The sequence below is a fragment of the Anomaloglossus baeobatrachus genome, chromosome 10, assembly GCF_048569485.1.
Source record: "Anomaloglossus baeobatrachus isolate aAnoBae1 chromosome 10, aAnoBae1.hap1, whole genome shotgun sequence".
NCBI lineage: Eukaryota > Metazoa > Chordata > Amphibia > Anura > Aromobatidae > Anomaloglossus > Anomaloglossus baeobatrachus.
The window spans coordinates 33364929-33386989 of record NC_134362.1 but is presented as its reverse complement, the minus strand read 5'-3'; the positions used below and the strand labels follow the sequence as shown (position 1 = coordinate 33386989).

Here is a 22061-nt window from a genome sequence, read left to right as displayed (position 1 = left end):
CTCCGGCCCAGCGTGAAGCCGGGGAGCGGGTTACCGGTGGGGACCCATCGCAACCATCCGTACAAACAGGTGCAAGGAAGAGGGACATCACCGTCACCTACCGGGAAAGCAAAGCAGCCGTCTGTGGGACCGTCCTACCAGCCGTTGGTTTACCGTACAAACTGTGTCACGTCTCAGGCTGAGTGAGTACCACAGTGCCGCAAGGCACAGCGCTGTCCCCGCGTCCCTGCGCCCACCAAGCCCTGCACCTCCCAAGCCATCACCGGGCCCCGGGATCACCAACCCCTACCCACGGAGGGGCAACACAACACCTGGCTGCTCCCCATCACCATCCCCGGGATCCCCGCATTAAGCAGCGGTGGTGCTACACATCACCACAACCGTGGGTGGCGTCACGGACATTATCCCAACACCCCAAACAACCCCCCTTTCACTCACGGGCGAGGAGTGCCGCTCGAGGAAAACCCCCGGGATCCGGCCTACGGCTCGAGCCACCACTGAGCATCCGGACCCGAGCAGAAGGGGTGAGCGCGGTGTGCTGACACCCTCCTCCCCGCCCGCGACAACTTGGCGTCACGAACAGGATCTTACCGCTCTGCCGTCTGGTAGAGGTGCGCCTTGTTACCGCCGGAGGTATCCGGCAGAAAAATTTCGGAAGCCGCCATCTTTGGCGCGAAAAGTTCCCGCTCGAGCGTCTTCTCGAACAGTAGAGGCGCGAAGGCCAAAACCCCGCCCCGAGAGAGGAGGGGCCGGAAAGAGCTAAGGGGGACGCGATGGCGGCCGGCCGCATGTAGCTGCGGCTATAAAAGCAGGGACGCCAGGACTCTGCAAACATCCCGTTCCTGGAAGAAAGAGAGAAAGCCATCATGTGGATGCCGTCCCGCGACACCGTACCCCCCGCGCCTGGAACCGCGGCGTGGGTGGAGATCCGGACCGCGCAGCTCTACCAACGGCTGCAGGTAAAGATGCAGCTCCTCATGGAGGAGTGGGAGGCCGACATGGCGGACGTTGTAGCCACCGTGCGGAGACGCGAGGAGGAAGCGGAGAAAGGGAGGGTGAGTGACCCACGTCCCGACGCCCTTGAGGGGCCGGTCATCGCGGCTGTGGGGCCCGGTCCAAGCCCTCTCCCTTCGCTGCCTCCCTCGCCACCCGTCCCGGAGGCCGTGACCCCGTCACTAGGCCTGCTACCACCGCAACCGGTAGCAGTACCCAGCGTCCCCGCCCAAGCGGGCCAACCTGTAGCCGGAGCCTGCAGCAAGTCAGCGGTGTTGCCGTGGAAGACTCCGAAGACCGAACCGGAGGCATCCCCTGAGAAACTCCCCGAGCCGGAGCCGATGACCCGCTCCGGGCCGAAGGCCCAGCAGCGGAAAGCCCCTAGGCCCATCCCCCACACCTCGGCTGAGGTAGCGCCGGGTTGTTGCTGCAAGGCAGCGCCCAAGGCCAAGACACCGCGGGACATGCTACCCGTAGTCCTGACAGTGGGTAATATCCAGGATGTCCCGCGGGGTCCGACCCGTGCGCCGGCGCTGGCAGCAGCGCCGTACTGGGATAGGGAGCCGGTACCGCTGGGCCTGGAGATCGCCGAGAGGGAAAGGAAGAAGGCCGAGCTGGTGGCCAGAGCGATCCGGGAGAAAGAGAATCTCCGGCAAGCGACATTCCGTGACCGGGGACCGCTGTACGAGGGACAGGTGAGGCGGTTTGATGTCCGCCGGGGCTACGGGTTCATCTACGAGCCTGGCCTGGAGGCCGAAGTGTTTGTAGCCCGGCGGGATGTGCATGCTCACCTGCCCGAAGAACATCCCGGCCGTAACCTGATGCCGGGAGATATTGTGCAGTATACCCGGCACTTTGGGGAGCGAGGATGGTTTGCGCTGGACGTTAACCTCAGGAGGGGCCCGGAGGCCCGAGCGAGCGCAGACCTCTACCCCTTGCCGGCAACCCCAGCGCTTGAAAGACCGGAGTAGGGCAATAAAGGCCCGCAGCGCCGTCCCCGTTGGGACCACCTGTTTGGTTGAAAAGTTTTTGAAAAGTTTGAAAGTTCTGCAATGATAAGAAAAAAGATGATTACCGAAAAGTTACCTGATTTGCTTGTGTGATTTGCAACCGGCTGGAGCCGGCACCGTTGTCCCCGTGGGGACCGTTTAAAGTTTAAAAAAAATGCATGGGAACTATCCATGGACAAGCCCGTGAACTTTGCAGGGCAACCACAAACGTTAGTGGCTTGTATATATGTTGGGTACCGTTACCGTTTCCGCAGGCCGCCTCCGGAGAGGCAGGTTGGAGGGAGGGCCCTGAGCAGAGCAGGCCAGGGCCCAGCCACCAAAGGAACCGGTGGCTACCCTCTGGAGGGGAAGGACAGATCCCGCTCGGGTACCGTGTGCTGGACTGTGGGTCAAGGGGTGCTGCCTGGGTTTTAGGGGCAGCATCAGGGCCAGGTTACTTGGGTGGGAGAGAGCGGAAACCGTGACCGTATACCGTTAAAACGTTAAAAGTAAAATGTGCCTCCCGTCTTGGGAAGAATTTATTAAAAATGTTATGCATGTTGTTTAACCCTGTTATCCCCTTTTACAGAAAATAAAACCGGTGTAGGACGGCAGCCCGCGGACGGTCTGCGTTTTGCTAAGGGGGAATGTGTCGCCCTGGGCAAGCCAGGGGACACAGGTCACACACCACCACACCCCACATCCCAGGTAGGCACACCTAAGCTGAACCAGAAATCCTTGTTGCCTTCCTCCAGGAGTCTGATGATGCACACCAGGGGGTGGGCCAGGCGGTTGGCTCCGCCCACCAAGGAGCTCACAGCTCTGGAGGCAGGAAGTGTCAGGCAGATGAGCCCAGGGTGAGCCTGTGTCAACAGCAGAGTAGCCCAGGCAGGGGCTAGAGTAAACAACAAAGAAGTGAAAGTGGAGGAAAGAAGAGTAGTAAAGGAGGAAAGCAAGAAGTGGTGACAGAGCAGAGAGTGTGCAAAGCCTGAGAGCCCAGCTTTGTGTAGGGCCAGTACAGCAAGGTCAGCGACGGCGGTGACTGTCCGGAGGGGGACCGTTTGGAAGTTCCTGGAAGGACCCCGTTGGCTGTGTGCCCGGTGGTCTGGAGCAGTGTTCCGAAGGACAGTCAGCACCAGGGCAGGGGCCTCTCGGACCCCGGCAAGGCTAGGAGTCGCCAAATTTGCCGAATCCGTCAGTGAAGGGGACGTAGATTCCCCCAACAACCAAGTCCCGATTGAAGGCAACAGTCCAACCTGTACAACAGAGGCACCGCCACCGCCAGGGCACCAGTCCCTGAGGGCCAGCGCCTGCGGGCAAAGTGTAGTGCTCCTCCGGCCCAGCTTGAAGCCGGGGAGCGGGTTACCGGTGGGGACCCATCGCAACCATCCGTACATACAGGTGCAAGGAAGAGGGACATCACCGTCACCTACCGGGAAAGCAAAGCAGCCGTCTGTGGGACCGTCCTACCAGCCGTTGGTTTACCGTACAAACTGTGTCACGTCTCAGGCTGAGTGAGTACCACAGTGCCGCAAGGCACAGCGCTGTCCCCGCGTCCCTGCGCCCACCAAGCCCTGCACCTCCCAAGCCATCACCGGGCCCCGGGATCACCAACCCCTACCCACGGAGGGGCAACACAACACCTGGCTGCTCCCCATCACCATCCCCGGGATCCCCGCATTAAGCAGCGGTGGTGCTACACATCACCACAACCGTGGGTGGCGTCACGGACATTATCCCAACACCCCAAACAACCCCCCTTTCACTCACGGGCGAGGAGTGCCGCTCGAGGAAAACCCCCGGGATCCGGCCTACGGCTCGAGCCACCACTGAGCAGCCGGAACCGAGCAGAAGGGGTGAGCGCGGTGTGCTGACACCCTCCTCCCCGCCCGCGACAACTTGGCGTCACGAACAGGATCTTACCGCTCTGCCGTCTGGTAGAGGTGCGCCTTGTTACCGCCGGAGGTATCCGGCAGAAAAATTTCGGAAGCCGCCATCTTTGGCGCGAAAAGTTCCCGCTCGAGCGTCTTCTCGAGCAGTAGAGGCGCGAAGGCCAAAACCCCACCCCGAGAGAGGAGGGGCCGGAAAGAGCTAAGGGGGACGCGATGGCGGCCGGCCTGCATGTAGCTGCGGCTATAAAAGCAGGGACGCCAGGACTCTGCAAACATCCCGTTCCTGGAAGAAAGAGAGAAAGCCAGCATGTGGATGCCGTCCCGCGACACCGTACCCCCCGCGCCTGGAACCGCGGCGTGGGTGGAGATCCGGACCGCGCAGCTCTACCAACGGCTGCAGGTAAAGATGCAGCTCCTCATGGAGGAGTGGGAGGCCAACATGGCGGACGTTGTAGCCACCGTGCGGAGACGCGAGGAGGAAGCGGAGAAAGGGAGGGTGAGTGACCCACGTCCCGACGCCCTTGAGGGGCCGGTCATCGCGGCTGTGGGGCCCGGTCCAAGCCCTCTCCCTTCGCTGCCTCCCTCGCCACCCGTCCCGGAGGCCGTGACCCCGTCACTAGGCCTGCTACCACCGCAACCGGTAGCAGTACCCAGCGTCCCCGCCCAAGCGGGCCAACCTGTAGCCGGAGCCTGCAGCAAGTCAGCGGTGTTGCCGTGGAAGACTCCGAAGACCGAACCGGAGGCATCCCCTGAGAAACTCCCCGAGCCGGAGCCGATGACCCGCTCCGGGCCGAAGGCCCAGCAGCGGAAAGCCCCTAGGCCCATCCCCCACACCTCGGCTGAGGTAGTGCCGGGTTGTTGCTGCAAGGCAGCGCCCAAGGCCAAGACACCGCGGGACATGCCACCCGTAGTCCTGACAGTGGGTAATGTCCAGGATGTCCCGCGGGGCCCGACCCGTGCGCCGGCGCTGGCAGCAGCGCCGTACTGGGATAGGGAGCCGGTACCGCTGGGCCTGGAGATCGCCGAGAGGGAAAGGAAGAAGGCCGAGCTGGTGGCCAGAGCGATCCGGGAGAAAGAGAATCTCCGGCAAGCGACATTCCGTGACCGGGGACCGCTGTACGAGGGACAGGTGAGGCGGTTTGATGTCCGCCGGGCTACGGGTTCATCTACGAGCCTGGCCTGGAGGCCGAAGTGTTTGTAGCCCGGCGGGATGTGCATGCTCACCTGCCCGAAGAACATCCCGGCCGTAACCTGCTACACATCACCACAACCGTGGGTGGCGTCACGGACATTATCCCAACACCCCAAACAACCCCCCTTTCACTCACGGGCGAGGAGTGCCGCTCGAGGAAACCCCCGGGATCCGGCCTACGGCTCGAGCCACCACTGAGCAGTCGGACCCGAGCAGAAGGGGTGAGCGCGGTGTGCTGACACCCTCCTCCCCGCCCGCGACATATCCTGTACTGATCCTGAGTTACATCCTGTATTATACTCCAGAGCTCCACTCACTATTCTGCTGGTGCAGTCACTGTATACATACATTACATTACTGATCCTGTACTGATCCTGAGTTACCTCCTGTATTATACTGCAGAGCTGCACTCACTATTCTGCTGGTGCAGTCACTGTGTACATACATTACATTACTGATCCTGTACTGATCCTGAGTTACCTCCTGTATTATACTCCAGAGCTGCACTCACTATTCTGCTGGTGCAGTCACTGTGTACATACATTACATTACTTATCCTGTACTACTCCTGAGTTACATCCTGTATTATACTCCAGAGCTGCACTCACTATTCTGCTGGTGCAGTCACTGTGTACCTACATTACATTACTGATCCTGTACTGATTCTGAGTTACATCCTGTATTATACTCCAGAGCTCCACTCACTATTCTGCTGGTGCAGTCACTATGTACATACATTACATTACTGATCCTGTACTGATTCTGAGTTACCTCCTGTATTATACTCCAGAGCTCCACTCACTATTCTGCTGGTGCAGTCACTGTATACATACATTACATTACTGATCCTGTACTGATTCTGAGTTACATCCTGTATTATACTCCAGAGCTGCACTCACTATTCTGCTGGTGCAGTCACTGTGTACATACATTACATTACTTATCCTGTACTGATCCTGAGTTACCTCCTGTATTATACTCCAGAGCTCCACTCACTATTCTGCTGGTGCAGTCACTGTATACATACATTACATTACTGATCCTGTACTGATTCTGAGTTACATCCTGTACTATACTCCAGAGCTGCACTCACTATTCTGCTGGTGCAGTCACTGTGTACATACATTACATTACTTATCCTGTACTGATCCTGAGTTACATCCTGTATTATACTCCAGAGCTGCACTCACTATTCTGCTGGTGCAGTCACTATGTACATACATTACATTACTGATCCTGTACTGATTCTGAGTTACATCCTGTATTATACCCCAGAGCTGCACTCACTATTCTGCTGGTGCAGTCACTGAGTACATTACATTACATTACTGATCCTGAGTTACATCCTGTATTAGGCTATGTGCCCACGCTAGAATGTCCCTGCGGATTTTTTTGCCTGAAAATCCGCGACTTTCGCGGCAAATCCGCACCCGCGGATTTGCCGCGAATTTACCGCGGATTTACCGCGGATTTGCCGCGGATTTTGATGCGGATTTCATTTTTTTTTTTTCCCCCATTCAAAACCAAAAATCCGCACAAAATCTGCACCAAACAATTGACATGCTGCAGATTTTTCCGGATCAAAATCCGCGGCAAATCCGCCGCGGAAAAATCCGCAGCATGGGCACAGCATTTCCAAAATGCCATTGAAATGGCTTGGAAGTGCTGCTGCTGCAGATTTTCGGCAAATCCGCGGCAAAATCCGCGGCAAATCCGCGGTAAATCCTGTAGCGTGGGCACATAGCCTTATACTCCAGAGCTGCACTCACTATTCTGCTGGTGCAGTCACTGTGTACATACATTACATTACTTATCCTGTACTACTCCTGAGTTACATCCTGTATTATACTCCAGAGCTCCACTCACTATTCTGCTGGTGCAGTCACTGTATACATACATTACATTACTGATCCTGTACTGATTCTGAGTTACATCCTGTATTATACTCCAGAGCTGCACTCACTATTCTGCTGGTGCAGTCACTGTGTACATACATTACATTACTTATCCTGTACTGATCCTGAGTTACCTCCTGTATTATGCTCCAGAGCTCCACTCACTATTCTGCTGGTGCAGTCACTATGTACATACATTACATTACTTATCCTGCACTGATCCTGAGTTACATCCTGTATTATACTCCAGAGCTCCACTCACTATTCTGCTGGTGCAGTCACTGTGTACATACATTACATTACTGATCCTGTACTGATTCTGAGTTACATCCTGTACTATACTCCAGAGCTGCACTCACTATTCTGCTGGTGTAGTCACTGTGTACATACATTACATTACTTATCCTGTACTGATCCTGAGTTACATCCTGTATTATACTCCAGAGCTCCACTCACTATTCTGCTGGTGCAGTCACTGTATACATACATTACATTACTGATCCTGTACTGATTCTGAGTTACATCCTGTATTATACCCCAGAGCTGCACTCACTATTCTGCTGGTGGAGTCACTGTGTACATACATTACATTACTGATCCTGTACTGATTCTGAGTTACATCCTGTACTATACTCCAGAGCTGCACTCACTATTCTGCTGGTGTAGTCACTGTGTACATACATTACATTACTTATCCTGTACTGATCCTGAGTTACATCCTGTATTATACTCCAGAGCTCCACTCACTATTCTGCTGGTGCAGTCACTGTATACATACATTACATTACTGATCCTGTACTGATTCTGAGTTACATCCTGTATTATACCCCAGAGCTGCACTCACTATTCTGCTGGTGCAGTCACTGAGTACATTACATTACATTACTGATCCTGAGTTACATCCTGTATTATACTCCAGAGCTGCACTCACTATTCTGCTGGTGCAGTCACTGTGTACATACATTACATTACTTATCCTGTACTACTCCTGAGTTACATCCTGTATTATACTCCAGAGCTCCACTCACTATTCTGCTGGTGCAGTCACTGTGTACATACATTACATTACTTATCCTGTACTGATCCTGAGTTACCTCCTGTATTATACTCCAGAGCTGCACTCACTATTCTGCTGGTGCAGTCACTGTGTACATACATTACATTACTTATCCTGTACTACTCCTGAGTTACATCCTGTATTACATACCTCCCAACCGTCCCGGATTCTGCGGGACTTGCACGATTTATCAGGGCTGTCCCGCACTCCCGCGGCTCACAGCTGATGTCCCGGCTCCTCCCCTCAGTGGAGTGAATAAATTAAATTAAATTATCATCGGCTCTGGATTTCCGGGGCAGCGGGGACTCGAACTCGTGGAGCTGTGATTCATTGTTTCAAAGGCAGCAGCTCTAACCACTGAGCTACTGCCTCTATTGAAAGCAATAGGAAGATTTTGTTATCTTGACCTCTATACTGCAGGGGAGACACCAGAAGCAGGTTATTCAGCTGCAAAGATGGAGGGATGAATGGAGGGATAGAGGGATGAAAGGAGGGATAGAGGGAGGGATGGATGAATGGAGGGATAGAGGGATGAAAGGAGGGATAGAGGGATGGATGGATGGATGATAGAGGGATGAATGGAGGGATAGAGGGATGAAAAGAGGGATAGAGGGAGGGATGGATGGATGATAGAGGGATGAATGGAGGCATAGCGGGATGAAAGGAGGGATAGAGGGAGGGATGGATGAATGATAGAGGGATGAATAGAGGGATGAATGGAGGGATAGAAGGAGGGATGAATGGAGGGATAGAGGGATGGATGGATGATAGAGGGATGAATGGAGGGATAGAGGGAGGGATGAATGGAGGGATAGAGGCAGGGATGGATGGATGGATGGATGATAGAGGGATGAATGGAGGGATGAATGGAGGGATAGAGGGAAGGATGGATGGATGATAGAGGGATGAATGGAGGGATAGAGGGATGAAAGTAGGGATAGAGAGAGGGATGGATGGATGATAGAGGGATGAATGGAGGGATAGAGGGAGGGATGGATGGATGATAGAGGGATGAATGGAGGGATAGAAGGAGGGATTAATGGAGGGATAGAGGGATGAAAGGAGGGATAGAGGGAGGGATGGATGGATGATAGAGGGATGAATGGAGGGATGAATGGAGGGATAGAGGGAGGGATGGATGCATGGATGATAGAGGGATGAATGGAGGGATAGAGGGATGGATGGATGCTAGAGGGATGAATGGAGGGATAGAGGGATGGATGGATGATAGAGGGATGAAAGGAGGGATAGAGGGATGCATGGATGATAGAGGGATGAATGGAGGGATAGAGGGAGGGATGGATGATAGAGGGATGAATGGAGGGATAGAGGGAGGGATGAATGGAGGGATAGAGGCAGGGATGGATGGATGATAGAGGGATGAATGGAGGGATGAATGGAGGGATAGAGGGAGGGATGGATGGATGATAGAGGGATGAATGGAGGGATAGAGGGAGGGATGAATGGAGGGATAGAGGCAGGGATGGATGATAGAGGGATGAATGGAGGGATAGAGGGAGGGATGAATGGAGGGATAGAGGCAGGGATGGATGGATGATAGAGGGATGAATGGAGGGATGAATGGAGGGATGAATGGAGGGATAGAGGGAGGGATGGATGGATGGATGATAGAGGGATGGATAGAGGGATGGATGGATGGATGGATGATAGAGGGATGAATGGAGGGATAGAGGGAGGGAGGGATGGATGGATGATAGAGGGATGAATGGAGGGATAGAGGGATGAAAGGAGGGATAGAGGGATGGATGGATGATAGAGGGATGAATGGAGGGATAGAGGGAGGGATGGATGGATGATAGAGGGATGAATGGAAGGATGAATGGAGGGATAGAAGGAGGGATGAATGGAGGGATAGAAGGAGGGATGAATGGAGGGATAGAGGGATGAAAGGAGGGATAGAGGGAGGGATGGATGCATGGATGATAGAGGGATGAATGGAGGGATGAATGGAGGGATAGAGGGAGGGATGGATGCATGGAGGGATAGAGGGATGAATGGAGGGATAGAGGGATGAATGGAGGGATAGAGGGAGGGATGAATGGAGGGATAGAGGGAGGGATGGATGGATGATAGAGGGATGAATGGAGGGATGAATGGAGGGATAGAGGGAGGGATGTGTGGATGAATGGAGGGATGAATGGAGGGATAGAGGGAGGGATGGATGCATGGAGGGATAGAGGGATGAATGGAGGGATAGAGGGATGAATGGAGGGATAGAGGGAGGGATAGAGGGAGGGATGGATGATAGAGGGATGAATGGAGGGATAGAGGGAGGGATGAATGGAGGGATAGAGGGAGGGATGGATGGATGATAGAGGGATGAATGGAGGGATGAATGGAGGGATAGAGGGAGGGATGGGTGGATGAATGGAGGGATGAATGGAGGGATAGAGGGAGGGTTAGAGGGATGAATGGAGGGATGAATGGAGGGATGAATGGAGAGATGAATGGAGAGATAGAGGGAGGGATGGATGATAGAGGGAGGGATGGATGATAGTGGGATGGATGGATGATAGAGGGATGGATGATAGAGGGATATATAGATACACGACAGATAATAGATAGAGATAGAATCATAGATAGATAGAATCATAGATAGAATCATAGATAGATAGAGAGATAGAATCATAGATAGATAGATAGATAGATAGAGGGATAGAGATAGATAGATAGATAGATAAATACTGTATCTCAATGTTGGTGAAAGAGTCAGATTCATTTGTTCCCATAAAACTACTATAAAGAAATGAGGAAAAAAATACAAATACAATTTTTTTTTTTTTTTTCATCTTCACCACCTTGGATTCAAACCAGCAACGTTCAAAACTTGTGTCCAGCAACCTCCTGGCTTTCCTAGCTGCTCTAGCTGTTGAGCCACTAGGATTGATGATGTCAGAGGGAGGATTTCACATAAATGAACCTACAATGCAGCCATCTCTATGTCCTGTATTCTACAGGGAGAGGAAAAGAGGATTTTTTTTCTTCTAATAAAGTTACTAAAAATAATAAAAAAAAATAGAATAATGTAATTTTATTGCACTTTTTTATAAAATAATAAACATCACAAATCAGCAAATAACATGGACATATTTGGTGTCCCTGTAATCGTAATGACCTGAACAACACAGCGATCAGGATTATTTATGGGGATCGGTAAATGGCGGGAAAAAAAGGCGCAATTTATTATTTTTCTTTATTAAAACCCATAAAAAATGTAATAAAAATGGATCACTGAGGCCGTGTTCACACATAGCGTAAATGCTGCATTTTTTTCTGCAGGTGTCCGCGCCACGAGTGCAATAACAATGTTCTCTGATTATTGCGTGTTTGCGGTATTTTTTATACATTGTCCCCCTTATTTGATACATATTTGTTGCTGATGTGAATCCTGAAGCTTATAAAGAAAGAAACACCAAATCCGCACAGTTCAGCGGCGTCTTTCCACGCACCAGGGGCGGAGATTTCAGGACGTCTCATCCACTTTGCTTGGACAATTAGTCCATATTCACATGTAGTGTAAATGATGCATATTTTTCTGCTGTTTTTTTGCACATTTATTCTGCTGTGTTTAATTGTCCAAGTAAAGTGTATGTGGTTCCATGAAAAGACGCCGCTGAATTCTGCGGTTTTCGGGGGGGGGGGGGTTTCTCTGGAGGTTTCTATGTGGAGCTTAAAAAATGCAGGAAAAAGCTTCTCTGTACAATAAAAACACTTAAAAACGCAGATTCACATCTGAACCAAAAACGCATTAAATAATGGAGAAAAGGCAGAAAAAATGCAGCAAAAATGGAAAAAACAGAGAAGATTGTTATTGTGTAGTTTGGTGCAGACAGAAACAAAAAGAAACAGAATTTATGCAACGTGTGAACACAGATTGATAGGACACAGAAATATAAAAAAATTCTGACTGCTATGAATATGAATGAACAGTCCACGGCATCTGCTGAATGACCCTTACTGCCAAATGGGTGTGGCTAGGGGTGTGGCTAGGGGCGTGGTCAAAATTTGCCGCGGCGCGCTGTGCGCGCCGCATACTATGTCCCTCTTTCCTTTCTTGAAAAGTTGGGAGGTATGTGTATTATACTCCAGAGCTGCACTCACTATTCTGCTGGTGCAGTCACTGTATACATACATTACATTACTGATCCTGTACGGAGCCTGAGTTACATCCTGTATTATACCCCAGAGCTGCACTCACTATTCTGCTGGTGCAGTCACTGTGTACATACATTACATTACTTATCCTGCACTGATCCTGAGTTACATCCTGTATTATACTCCAGAGCTGCACTCACTATTCTGCTGGTGCAGTCACTGTGTACATACATTACATTACTGATCCTGTACTGATCCTGAGTTACATCCTGTATTATACTCCAGAGCTGCACTCACTATTCTGCTGGTGCAGTCACTGTGTACATACATTACATTACTGATCCTGAGTTACATCCTGTATTATACTCCAGAGCTGCACTCACTATTCTGCTGGTGCAGTCACTGTGTACATACATTACATTACTGAGTTGCAGGCTTGTTGGTGTCAGACAGGCCCTTACCAGCTTCGATTGCGTTAACACCATTTTAATATTATTTTTTTCTGTATTAGGAATAAAATAAGAAATTAAAGGGGTTCTCCATAAATATTTATCCCTTGTCTACAGAATACGATATCGATACGTCATTACTGATGTGAATGGCGCTGTGGCTGCACATACTAACATTTCAGCCAAACAAGACACTTTGGGGTCCCTGTCCCTGTGGAGATCTCAGAGGTTAGCCCCTGAGACATCACATCCTTATACATTCCTTTAAGACACATTTCAGTGTTGTTCATAGCAACCAAGCCAAAAACTCGTAAATTGTAATCTGATTGGTGGGCAGGGTGACCACGTGACGCTGGTGTGTGCGGTGTACAGACTTTCCAGTGTGCTCAGAAAAGCGAATATTGAGAGTACCAAGATGGCGCTCTCATGCTGTGCGTTGTCATGGTGATTGCAGCTCCTTTTCCCCAGACCGGAAGTGACGCCATGAGTGTTCTCGCGAGAGTTCCGGCGGCCATTTCTCCATTGATTGCGTCTGCTCCTGGCAGAGATCCGCGCTGTGGCTTCTCACCATGATCCCCGCCTGAAGCTTGTCATCCCGGCCGCGACCAGCACGGAGATGGTGCCCGGAGAGGACAGTCCCCTCCTACCCAAAGAGGTGAGCGGCGCTTCCGGGAGTCAGCTGCTTCCGGTCCCTCAGCTGAGGCAGGTCAGGGGCCCTCAGAGGGATTAAGGGCTGAGAAAGCTTCAGGTGACCCTTGGCCTGAATCACCGGAGCTAGCAGCAAAGTCCTGGCCGGTGTTGCCGCGTCCTGGTCCGGTGTTGCCGCGTCCTGGTCCGGTGTTGCCGCGTCCTGGTCCGGTGTTGCCGCGTCCTGGTCCGGTGTTGCCGCGTCCTGGTCCGGTGTTGCCGCGTCCTGGTCTGGTGTCGCCGCGTCCTGGTCCGGTGTCGCCGCGTCCTGGTCCGGTGTCGCCGCGTCCTGGTCTGGTGTCGCCGCGTCCTGGTCTGGTGTCGCCGCGTCCTGGTCCGGTTTCGCCGCGTCCTGGTCCGGTGTCGCCGTATTGGTGGCTATTTGTGCTCCGTGGTGTCGCCGTATTGGTGGCTGTATGCGCTCCGTGGTGTTGCCGTCTTGGTGGCTAACTGGGCTCCGCAATGTCGCCGTATTGGTTGCTGTGTGGGCTCCGCGGTGTTGCAGCAATGGAGCCGTTCGGCACTCCGTGGTGTCGCCGCAATGGTGGCGCGAGGCTCTCTGTGTTCACGTATTGTTGGCCATCTGCTCTCTGTGGTGTCGCAGGAATGGTGGCGGGAGGCGCTCCGCGGTGTCGCAGGAATGGAGGCGGGAGGCTCTCCGCGGTGTCGCAGGAATGGTGGCGGGAGGCTCTCCGCGGTGTCGCAGGAATGGTGGCGGGAGGCGCTCCGCGGTGTCGCAGGAATGGTGGCGGGAGGCGCTCCGCGGTGTCGCAGGAATGGTGGCGGGAGGCGCTCCGCGGTGTCGCAGGAATGGAGGCGGGAGGCTCTCCGCGGTGTCGCAGGAATGGAGGCGGGAGGCGCTCCGCGGTGTCGCAGGAATGGAGGCGGGAGGCTCTCCGCGGTGTCGCAGGAATGGAGGCGGGAGGCGCTCCGCGGTGTCGCAGGAATGGTGGCGGGAGGCGCTCCGCGGTGTCGCAGGAATGGTGGCGGGAGGCGCTCCGCGGTGTCGCAGGAATGGTGGCGGGAGGCGCTATATGAATGTGGCTTGGAGGTGTTGTGCCACTTACTGCGTAAGGCTATGTTCACATGGGTTGGTTTTGCACTTCCTCATTGATCTGTATGGGTAAAGAAACGCGTTAAAACCGCTGAAAGAATTGACATGCTCAGTGTCTCTAAAACGCAGCAAAAACCAAGGAGGCTGAGAAAACCGTCAGGAGAAAGCCTCAGCTGTGTGTGCAGGAGATTCTGGAATCTCATAGACTTTGCTGGGACTGTGAAGGCAGCGGTTTATTAGCACGGATTTGCATAAAACCAAGGCAAAAAACATTCTAAAAAAATCCCCTGTGTAGCACATTAGGGGTTAAAAGTCTCATGCTGCGCTGTGGACGCAGTGACTGTCTGCCACTGCACCTTGGACCCCGTGGCTCTCTGGTCACCGCTGCACCTTGGAACCCGTGGCTCTCTGGTCACCGCTGCGCACTGGACGCCGTGGCTCTCTGGTCACCGCTGCGCACTGGACGCCGTGGCTCTCTGGTCACCGCTGCGCACTGGACGCCGTGGCTCTCTGGTCACCGCTGCGCACTGGACGCCGTGGCTCTCTGGTCACCGCTGCGCACTGGACGCCGTGGCTCTCTGTCTGCCGCGGCTCCTTGGACCCCGTGGCTCTCTTACTGCTGCGCTTTGGACACCATTGATTTCTAGCTGTTTTGTGCTATATAGGATCGTGTAGTTCATCACGTTGCTGCTTTTACTGTTTAGCCTCTGTCTCACTAATGGAGCCGTATGGAGACAGCAGACAGGCCGGGAAATCAGAGAAAATAATACAATGATGAGATCTCGTGTGTCCTGCCTACAGTGTCCTCTGTGGTATGGGGGGTGGCCTTCTCTCCTACAGTAATGATCTGCAGGATCCCACCAATCCGACATGAATCCATCTGGAGAGCGCGGTCCTCCTGTGTCAGCGGAGAGGTGCTCACAATTCCCACTTCTGTGTGGCTCTTCTGACCACGGGGCGCAGCAAGCGACATTCTCGGATACCTGTGTCCCCCATTGCTGGGTCCTGCATTTCGTGCGCATTCATCCTTATCCTGTGGATGTGCCATAAATACGAGATGGGAGCCTCCATGTGAATATCCCGCTCACCAAACATCTTATCTGTACTGATATATTTATTGTAACAAACTTTTATTAGTCACTGATGGAAACTAAAGGTCCGAAAAACAGCAGTGAAGCGCAAAGGGCAGGAGGTATATTGTGCTTCAAATTAATGGCGGAAAATGAACCCGGAGCGGCAGGTACTGTGGCAGAGAGATTGTGATAGAACAATCATGGCCATCTTTACCAAATGTGACGCATTGTACAACATTTATTTTATTTATTATTATTATTATATTTTTATTTTGTTTTTGTCTGCCAGTGTTTCTGGGGGAATTCAAGCCAGGATCCATCAGTTTTTTTTTTTTGGTTATTAAAGGGAATCAGTCACAAGATTTTTGCTGCATATTGTTAGGACAGAGACCCTGATTCCAGCAATGTGTCACTTACTAGGCTACTTTCTGTGATTCTGATAAAAGCACTGTTTTATCAGCAGGAGATGATCCTGAGAGGACTACCAAACCTGCTGCCTGGTAGTCCAAACACATCCATAGTGCTAATTGGCAACTTTCTGCCTATGCAGAGTGTACATAATTAGTGGTGTGGGGTTTTATACAGCTTGGCATTCAGAGAACTGCTAGAACTACAGTAGATATAAAAGCACTAATAATGAAAGCTGAATCAACCAGTAAAGTAAATGATTGCTGGAATCAGGGTCTCTGCCCCTTCTGCTCTCAGATGGCTTAGCAAAATCCTGTCGACAGATTCCCTTTATATCTTCTTTGGAGTCCTTTTTAGAAAGGAACTTTTTTATTATACACTTATTATAATGGCTGCCATTGATAGTTGTCACCAAAAATCTTCTTGATACATCCTCACCTTTAGGACCTCACTGGTCTCACTGAGAGTGAATGGAGTGGGAGCGTGCGACAGTGGCACATAGTAGGCCCTAGTACTACTAGTGTTGCAGGTGCCTGAGCCGGGCAGAGGTAGGAGAGGGGATACATGCATAGCTCTTTCAATTCTCTTCTATGGGAGTTATGGAAATATGCAAACATGCTTCCTCCTTTCATTCTCCACCTTGAATTGACCCCCGGTGAGGCGAAACGAGGGACCCCTGTTAATGCAAAATTGATGCAAGGCTTATCGGTGCTATCATTTCGATCTTGCCTATCCCTTTAAGAGCAGGGTGAGAAGCGCAGCGTTGTTTGCAGTCCGTCCTCTGCTCCACCTCAGTTTACACTGTGTGCCAAGTGAATGTTAAGACCTGTTTTTAAAGGGGAAGTTCACTTTTGGCCAGAATAACTTTTGTTTGTTGTCATCGTCAGGAGTCCCCTTTAATTCTGTGACCTTCAGAGTGATTCTTGACTAATTCCTCTGCCCCTGAGCGGTCTCTTCAGCTCGATGTCCCCGTGTCGGTAAATAAACGGCTGTGGAGGCTGAGTCAGGGAATGACGGGTGAGGCTGTCAGTCTGATCTTCCGGGTTGGCACACGCTTTTAGTCGTCTGTGTGTTTTGGAGCAATACAGTAAGCTACTGACGCCATTGTTGTGATCTTTGTGGTTTATCCTAAAAACTAACCCCCCTCCTGTCCTTTTTTTCCTTTTCGTTTCCTTTTGTCACCGTCTCCAGAGATCAGCAGAACCCGGAAGAACTGGCATTCACTTACCTCACTGCTGAAAGTACAGGAAAATTCCATGAATGCTGAATAATGGCTGGATTTGTTGCAGCTCTTTTGCAAAAAAAAAGCCAGATTATCCAAATGTTTGCAGTGTTGGGTGCCGTATTAAAGGGATATTGACTGTACAAATGGAATTAAAGCAATGAGCCAGGCTACCCCCAAAAACACTGCATTACCCCCATCAGCTGTGAGAGGTACTGAGTCAGGACAGGCTTTTTCGCTCCATGCACACGTTCAGTTTTTGGTCCGTATTTTATATCAGTATTTGTAGCCAAAACCAGAAGTGGGTGAATAAAGCAGAAGCTCTGACCGTGTATCTATTATATTTTTCCTCTGATTTTGGCTACAAATGCTGCCTGTGTAACCATGGCCTGTGACTCTAAATGTAAATCATAAATGCTTCTATTCACTTTCAGCAAGCAGAGATTACTGTATTTTTGAGACTGTAAGACGCACTTTTTCCCCCTCCTAAATTTTGGGGGAAAGTGGGAGGTGCGTTTTATAATCCCATGGCTTTGAGAAAGGGGGGTTCGGTGGTGGTGGAGATGACCCGCTCCACCACCACCGAACCCCCCTTTCTCAAAGGCTGTAGCAGCACCTACCGTGACCACGTGGGCCCACTCAATAGCCTCATTTCATATGTACTGCATCCCGACACCCATCATCTCTCAGCGCTGAAGCTGGCGCTAACAGGTGGGCGGGATGATGGGCGTGGGATGCGCGCATACTAAACAGCTGGCCCGCATGAACATCCCTGACTCCTACAGCCTGGAGTAATCATGTGTGGCTATATTCACTGCTTCCCTGCGTATCATCATCAGCTCGGGGGGCAGTGAAGAAGTATACTCACCGATCCCTGCAGCATCGCGATTACCTTCTGTGAGGCAAACCCTGGGATATGAAGATGAATTATGACTTCCAGTCATAATCGCTCTCATCACTCCATGGCAGTGCCCCCTCCCTTCTTGTTCTCAATGTCCACCATCTGGGAAGGTGTCACATCCCACTTACACCTCCAACAGCCATCTCCTGTGATATGGAGATTAGGTGATGTGGGAACAATGGACACAGGATGACTCCCTGCCGTGACCCTGTAGTAGGGGCTGCTATCTAATTAGCAAGGCTATGGAAGTATCCAGACAGAACGACTCCAGTAAAAAATGGTTCATATCTCGCAAGCCATATTTCCGATAAATATGGCAACCATAAAAATGGTGTCTCCGCATGCGGACGATGCTGGCACACCCTTTTTATGGGAGCAGGACCTGGGGAAATACCCCAGGCGTGATATCAGCCAATGGGGAACTAGTAGACAAGTCATGAGTCCTCTCGTTCTGTAGCTAAATTCATAGCTGTCACAATGAGAGCGTTGGCGTCCGCCTACGACGCTCCCAGGCAAAGTTATGGCCCATATTCCATGTTGGGATATTGTCCATAACTCAAGCCAGGGGTGGAGCAGTGCTCCCTCTGAGGTCACGAAGGTAGGAGGGGACCTGGATTTGCCCAGGTTGATAACCCTACTTCGGCCATTTTCCAGCGTTCTTTCGCTGGGGGTCACGTGTAGGAAACATCTGTGGGAAGGATCCTAGAAACCTGGCCTACAGCGCCCCCCTGTGGCCAGACGCACAAGGTAACTGCTGGAACTGTGTATGCCTGTTTGTAACCCATGCTTTGCTTGTAACTGTACTCTGACATATGTATATTCTGTAGATTCCCTATTGTATATATTGTAGTTTCTAGTGTGCTTTAGGCTGATTAAATTATATAATTAATCTTGGGCTGTTCTGTTATCTCGATCTTGGATCCCACGTCTGTGTGTTCGGCTAATAGTTACCGTGAAGCGGTTGGTGGCAGCGAGTTGTGCCAAGGATTATTGTGGGGAGGCCAGTGAGATTCGGGGAGGTTTTATATATTCCGCCCGCGGAGGTCGGGGGAATATATACCCTACTCTCACCGGGGACCCTTCAATAATCGGCATAAGTAGTATAGCGGCCTCCTTGCTTATCGTCGGCCAATTCCATAATTGGCCTGACTATAAGAGGGGCGCTAGAGAGCGCATCACGTGCTCTGTCTGTCGGTCGGGAGGTATAAAGGAGGGGTGACCCCCCACTTGTTACCCCCCGATTGTGACGTACTGGTAGCCAGCGCGGGGGATTTCTGAGTGACCCCCCCGGTGGTTCGTGACACCTTCTGTCTGCCGGCACTCTGATGTGTGTGGAGAGCGGTGCGCACAGCGATGACGTCATGCTGCTGGCACAGATAGGAAGACGAGCGATGCTGCGTGGAGCGAGGAAAGGTGAGTATAAACGTTTGTTTTTATGTGTGCCACAGGTTTCGGGCCGTATATACCAGGATGCGGGCCGTATATACCAGGATGCGGGCCGTATATACCAGGATGCGGGCCGTATATACCAGGATGCGGGCCGTATATACCAGGATGCGGGCCGTATATACCAGGATGCGGGCCGTATATACCAGGATGCGGGCCGTATATACCAGGATGCGGGCCGTATATACCAGGATGCGGGCCGTATATACCAGGATGCGGGCCGTATATACCAGGATGCGGGCCGTATATACCAGGATGCGGGCCGTATATACCAGGATGCGGGCCGTATATACCAGGATGCGGGCCGTATATACCAGGATGCGGGCCGTATATACCAGGATGCGGGCCGTATATACCAGGATGCGGGCCGTATATACCAGGATGCGGGCCGTATATACCAGGATGCGGGCCGTATATACCAGGATGCGGGCCGTATATACCAGGATGCGGGCCGTATATACCAGGATGCGGGCCGTATATACCAGGATGCGGGCCGTATATACCAGGATGCGGGCCGTATATACCAGGATGCGGGCCGTATATACCAGGATGCGGGCCGTATATACCAGGATGCGGGCCGTATATACCAGGATGCGGGCCGTATATACCAGGATGCGGGCCGTATATACCAGGATGCGGGCCGTATATACCAGGATGCGGGCCGTATATACCAGGATGCGGGCCGTATATACCAGGATGCGGGCCGTATATACCAGGATGCGGGCCGTATATATGCAAGGATGGGGATAGTATACAAGGCAGGAGGATCATTACCATGATGGGGTACCTTAGTAGAGAATTTGGGGACATTAACCCCATAACAGTATCAGCAGCAGATCCTCGCCCCATAACAGTATCATGACCACATTTTTTTGCCTAAAATGTTATTTTGCTCCTCTAAAACCATGGTTCGACTTATGGTCCGGTGCGTCTTATAGTCCGAAAAATACGGTATAAATGGTGAAACGTTGAAACAGTCTATAAGGCAGCTGTAGAACTTTCAAAAGTTTTTCCCAACTTTTCAAAGTAACCAATCAGATTTCAATTTTCAAGTTTTTATTTAATATAAGAGTTCCTGATTGATCAGTTGTTTGTTCCTTTTTCTTTCAAGGGTTGGAAACTTGCAGGAATGGTCATATAAGATTGTGACACTATTGTAGTGTGTTCTTTACTCTCCTGCAAATCCTGATGGGAAATCCGCAACGTGTAAATAGACCACTATAAGGCTCTGTTCACACGTCCAGTAATCATCCATTACAACAGATCCATTGGTAAAAAAAATTGTGCATTTTTTTTTGTCTATTTTGAAAAATTGATTTTTGCAGGATACTTTTTTTTATTTTAACATTGCAGTCTATGGAAAGCGGATCCGTTAACTGATTGCTGTTTATGCATTTTTGTTTCCTTTGTAACAGATCTGTTTATTTCTTGCAGGATCTATTTCAAATGGAAGATAAATAGCAATCCATTAACAGATCCGGTTTCCATAGACTCACATGTTAAAGAAACCGGATTCTGCAGAAATCAAGTTTTCTCAAAACGGACAACAAAGTTGTGTTTTAAACATTTATTTTTTGTCAACAGATCCGTTCTAAAGGATGATTACTGGATGTGTGAACTCAGCCTTAAAAGGAACCTGTCACTGGTTTTTCGGCATATAAGCTGCGGCCACCACCAGTGGGCTCTTATATACAGCATTCTAATATGTTGTATATAAGAGCCCAGGCCAGTCTGTGTAGAACATAAAAACACTTTAATACTCACCTAAGGGTCCTGCTGTAGTGGAGTTGAGCCATATGGACGCCTCCGTTGTCCGGTGCCGGCGCCTCCTCTTTCGGCCATTCTGAAGCCATGGTGCATGACGCATCTACATCATCCTCACTCGCCGGCATTGAGGTCCTGCACAGGCGCACTTTGATCTGACCTGAGCAGGGCAGATCAAAGTATTGTAGTGCTCCCGCGAGTGTGTATGATGTAGGATGCGTCATGCACACTGTCTTCTGAAAGAGGACTAAGATGGCCGAAAGAGTCTGCACCGGACAACGGAGACGCCCATATGGCCCAAATCCACCGCAGCGCGACCGGTTTAGGTGAGTATTATAAAGTGTTTTTATGTTCTACACAGCGGCCTGGCTCTTATATACAGCATGTTAGAATGCTGTATATAAGAGCTCACTGGTGGTGGCCACAGCTTATATGCCGAAAAATCGGTGACAGGTTCCCTTTAATCTTTGGACTGGAGGGGTCCCGGATCGGAGTCCTCCGGTGACGGCCGCTCTTTTATCCGTGCAGACAGCTGTTTAGTGCAGAGCGTTGGCTGAGATGCATCCAGCTATATTTATATCCTCGCAGTGTCACCTGCTCCTCCGCTCCAGTGCCTCCATAAAGCTTGGAATGTGGCGCTGGATTCTGTGATCCATCCACCGCCCCCCCCCCCCCCCCCAATTTTGCTCCATAAATAGTTGGGTAGTGTGTGGTAAACAGCAGCTCCGGCTCCCTTATCTCGTGGCTGTGTTGTTTGCCGCAGGTTCATGACTATCTGCTTTTTGGAGGGGCTTGGGTCAGCAGATGGTAAAACACTGCATTTTGCAGACCACCTGCCAGTGCACCATGTGTTACAAGCAGCTGCCCTAATAACGTCACCCACTTCTCGCCCTCTCAGCGCGACGCCTCGTCTCACCCCACAA

The 22061-nt window shown here is 51.3% G+C and overlaps 1 protein-coding gene across 1 annotated transcript in view; it reads left to right on the top strand.

Annotated features, from left to right (window-relative positions):
* Positions 1-13119: 13119 nt before the first annotated feature.
* Positions 13120-22061, top strand: part of USP47 (ubiquitin specific peptidase 47) — a 107396-nt gene continuing 98454 nt past the window's right edge. Inside the window, exon 1 of the mRNA XM_075326721.1 lies at positions 13120-13238. Within this exon, the coding sequence (XP_075182836.1) occupies positions 13200-13238 (39 nt within the window). The 5' untranslated portion in view covers positions 13120-13199. The remainder of the gene's footprint in view (positions 13239-22061) is intronic.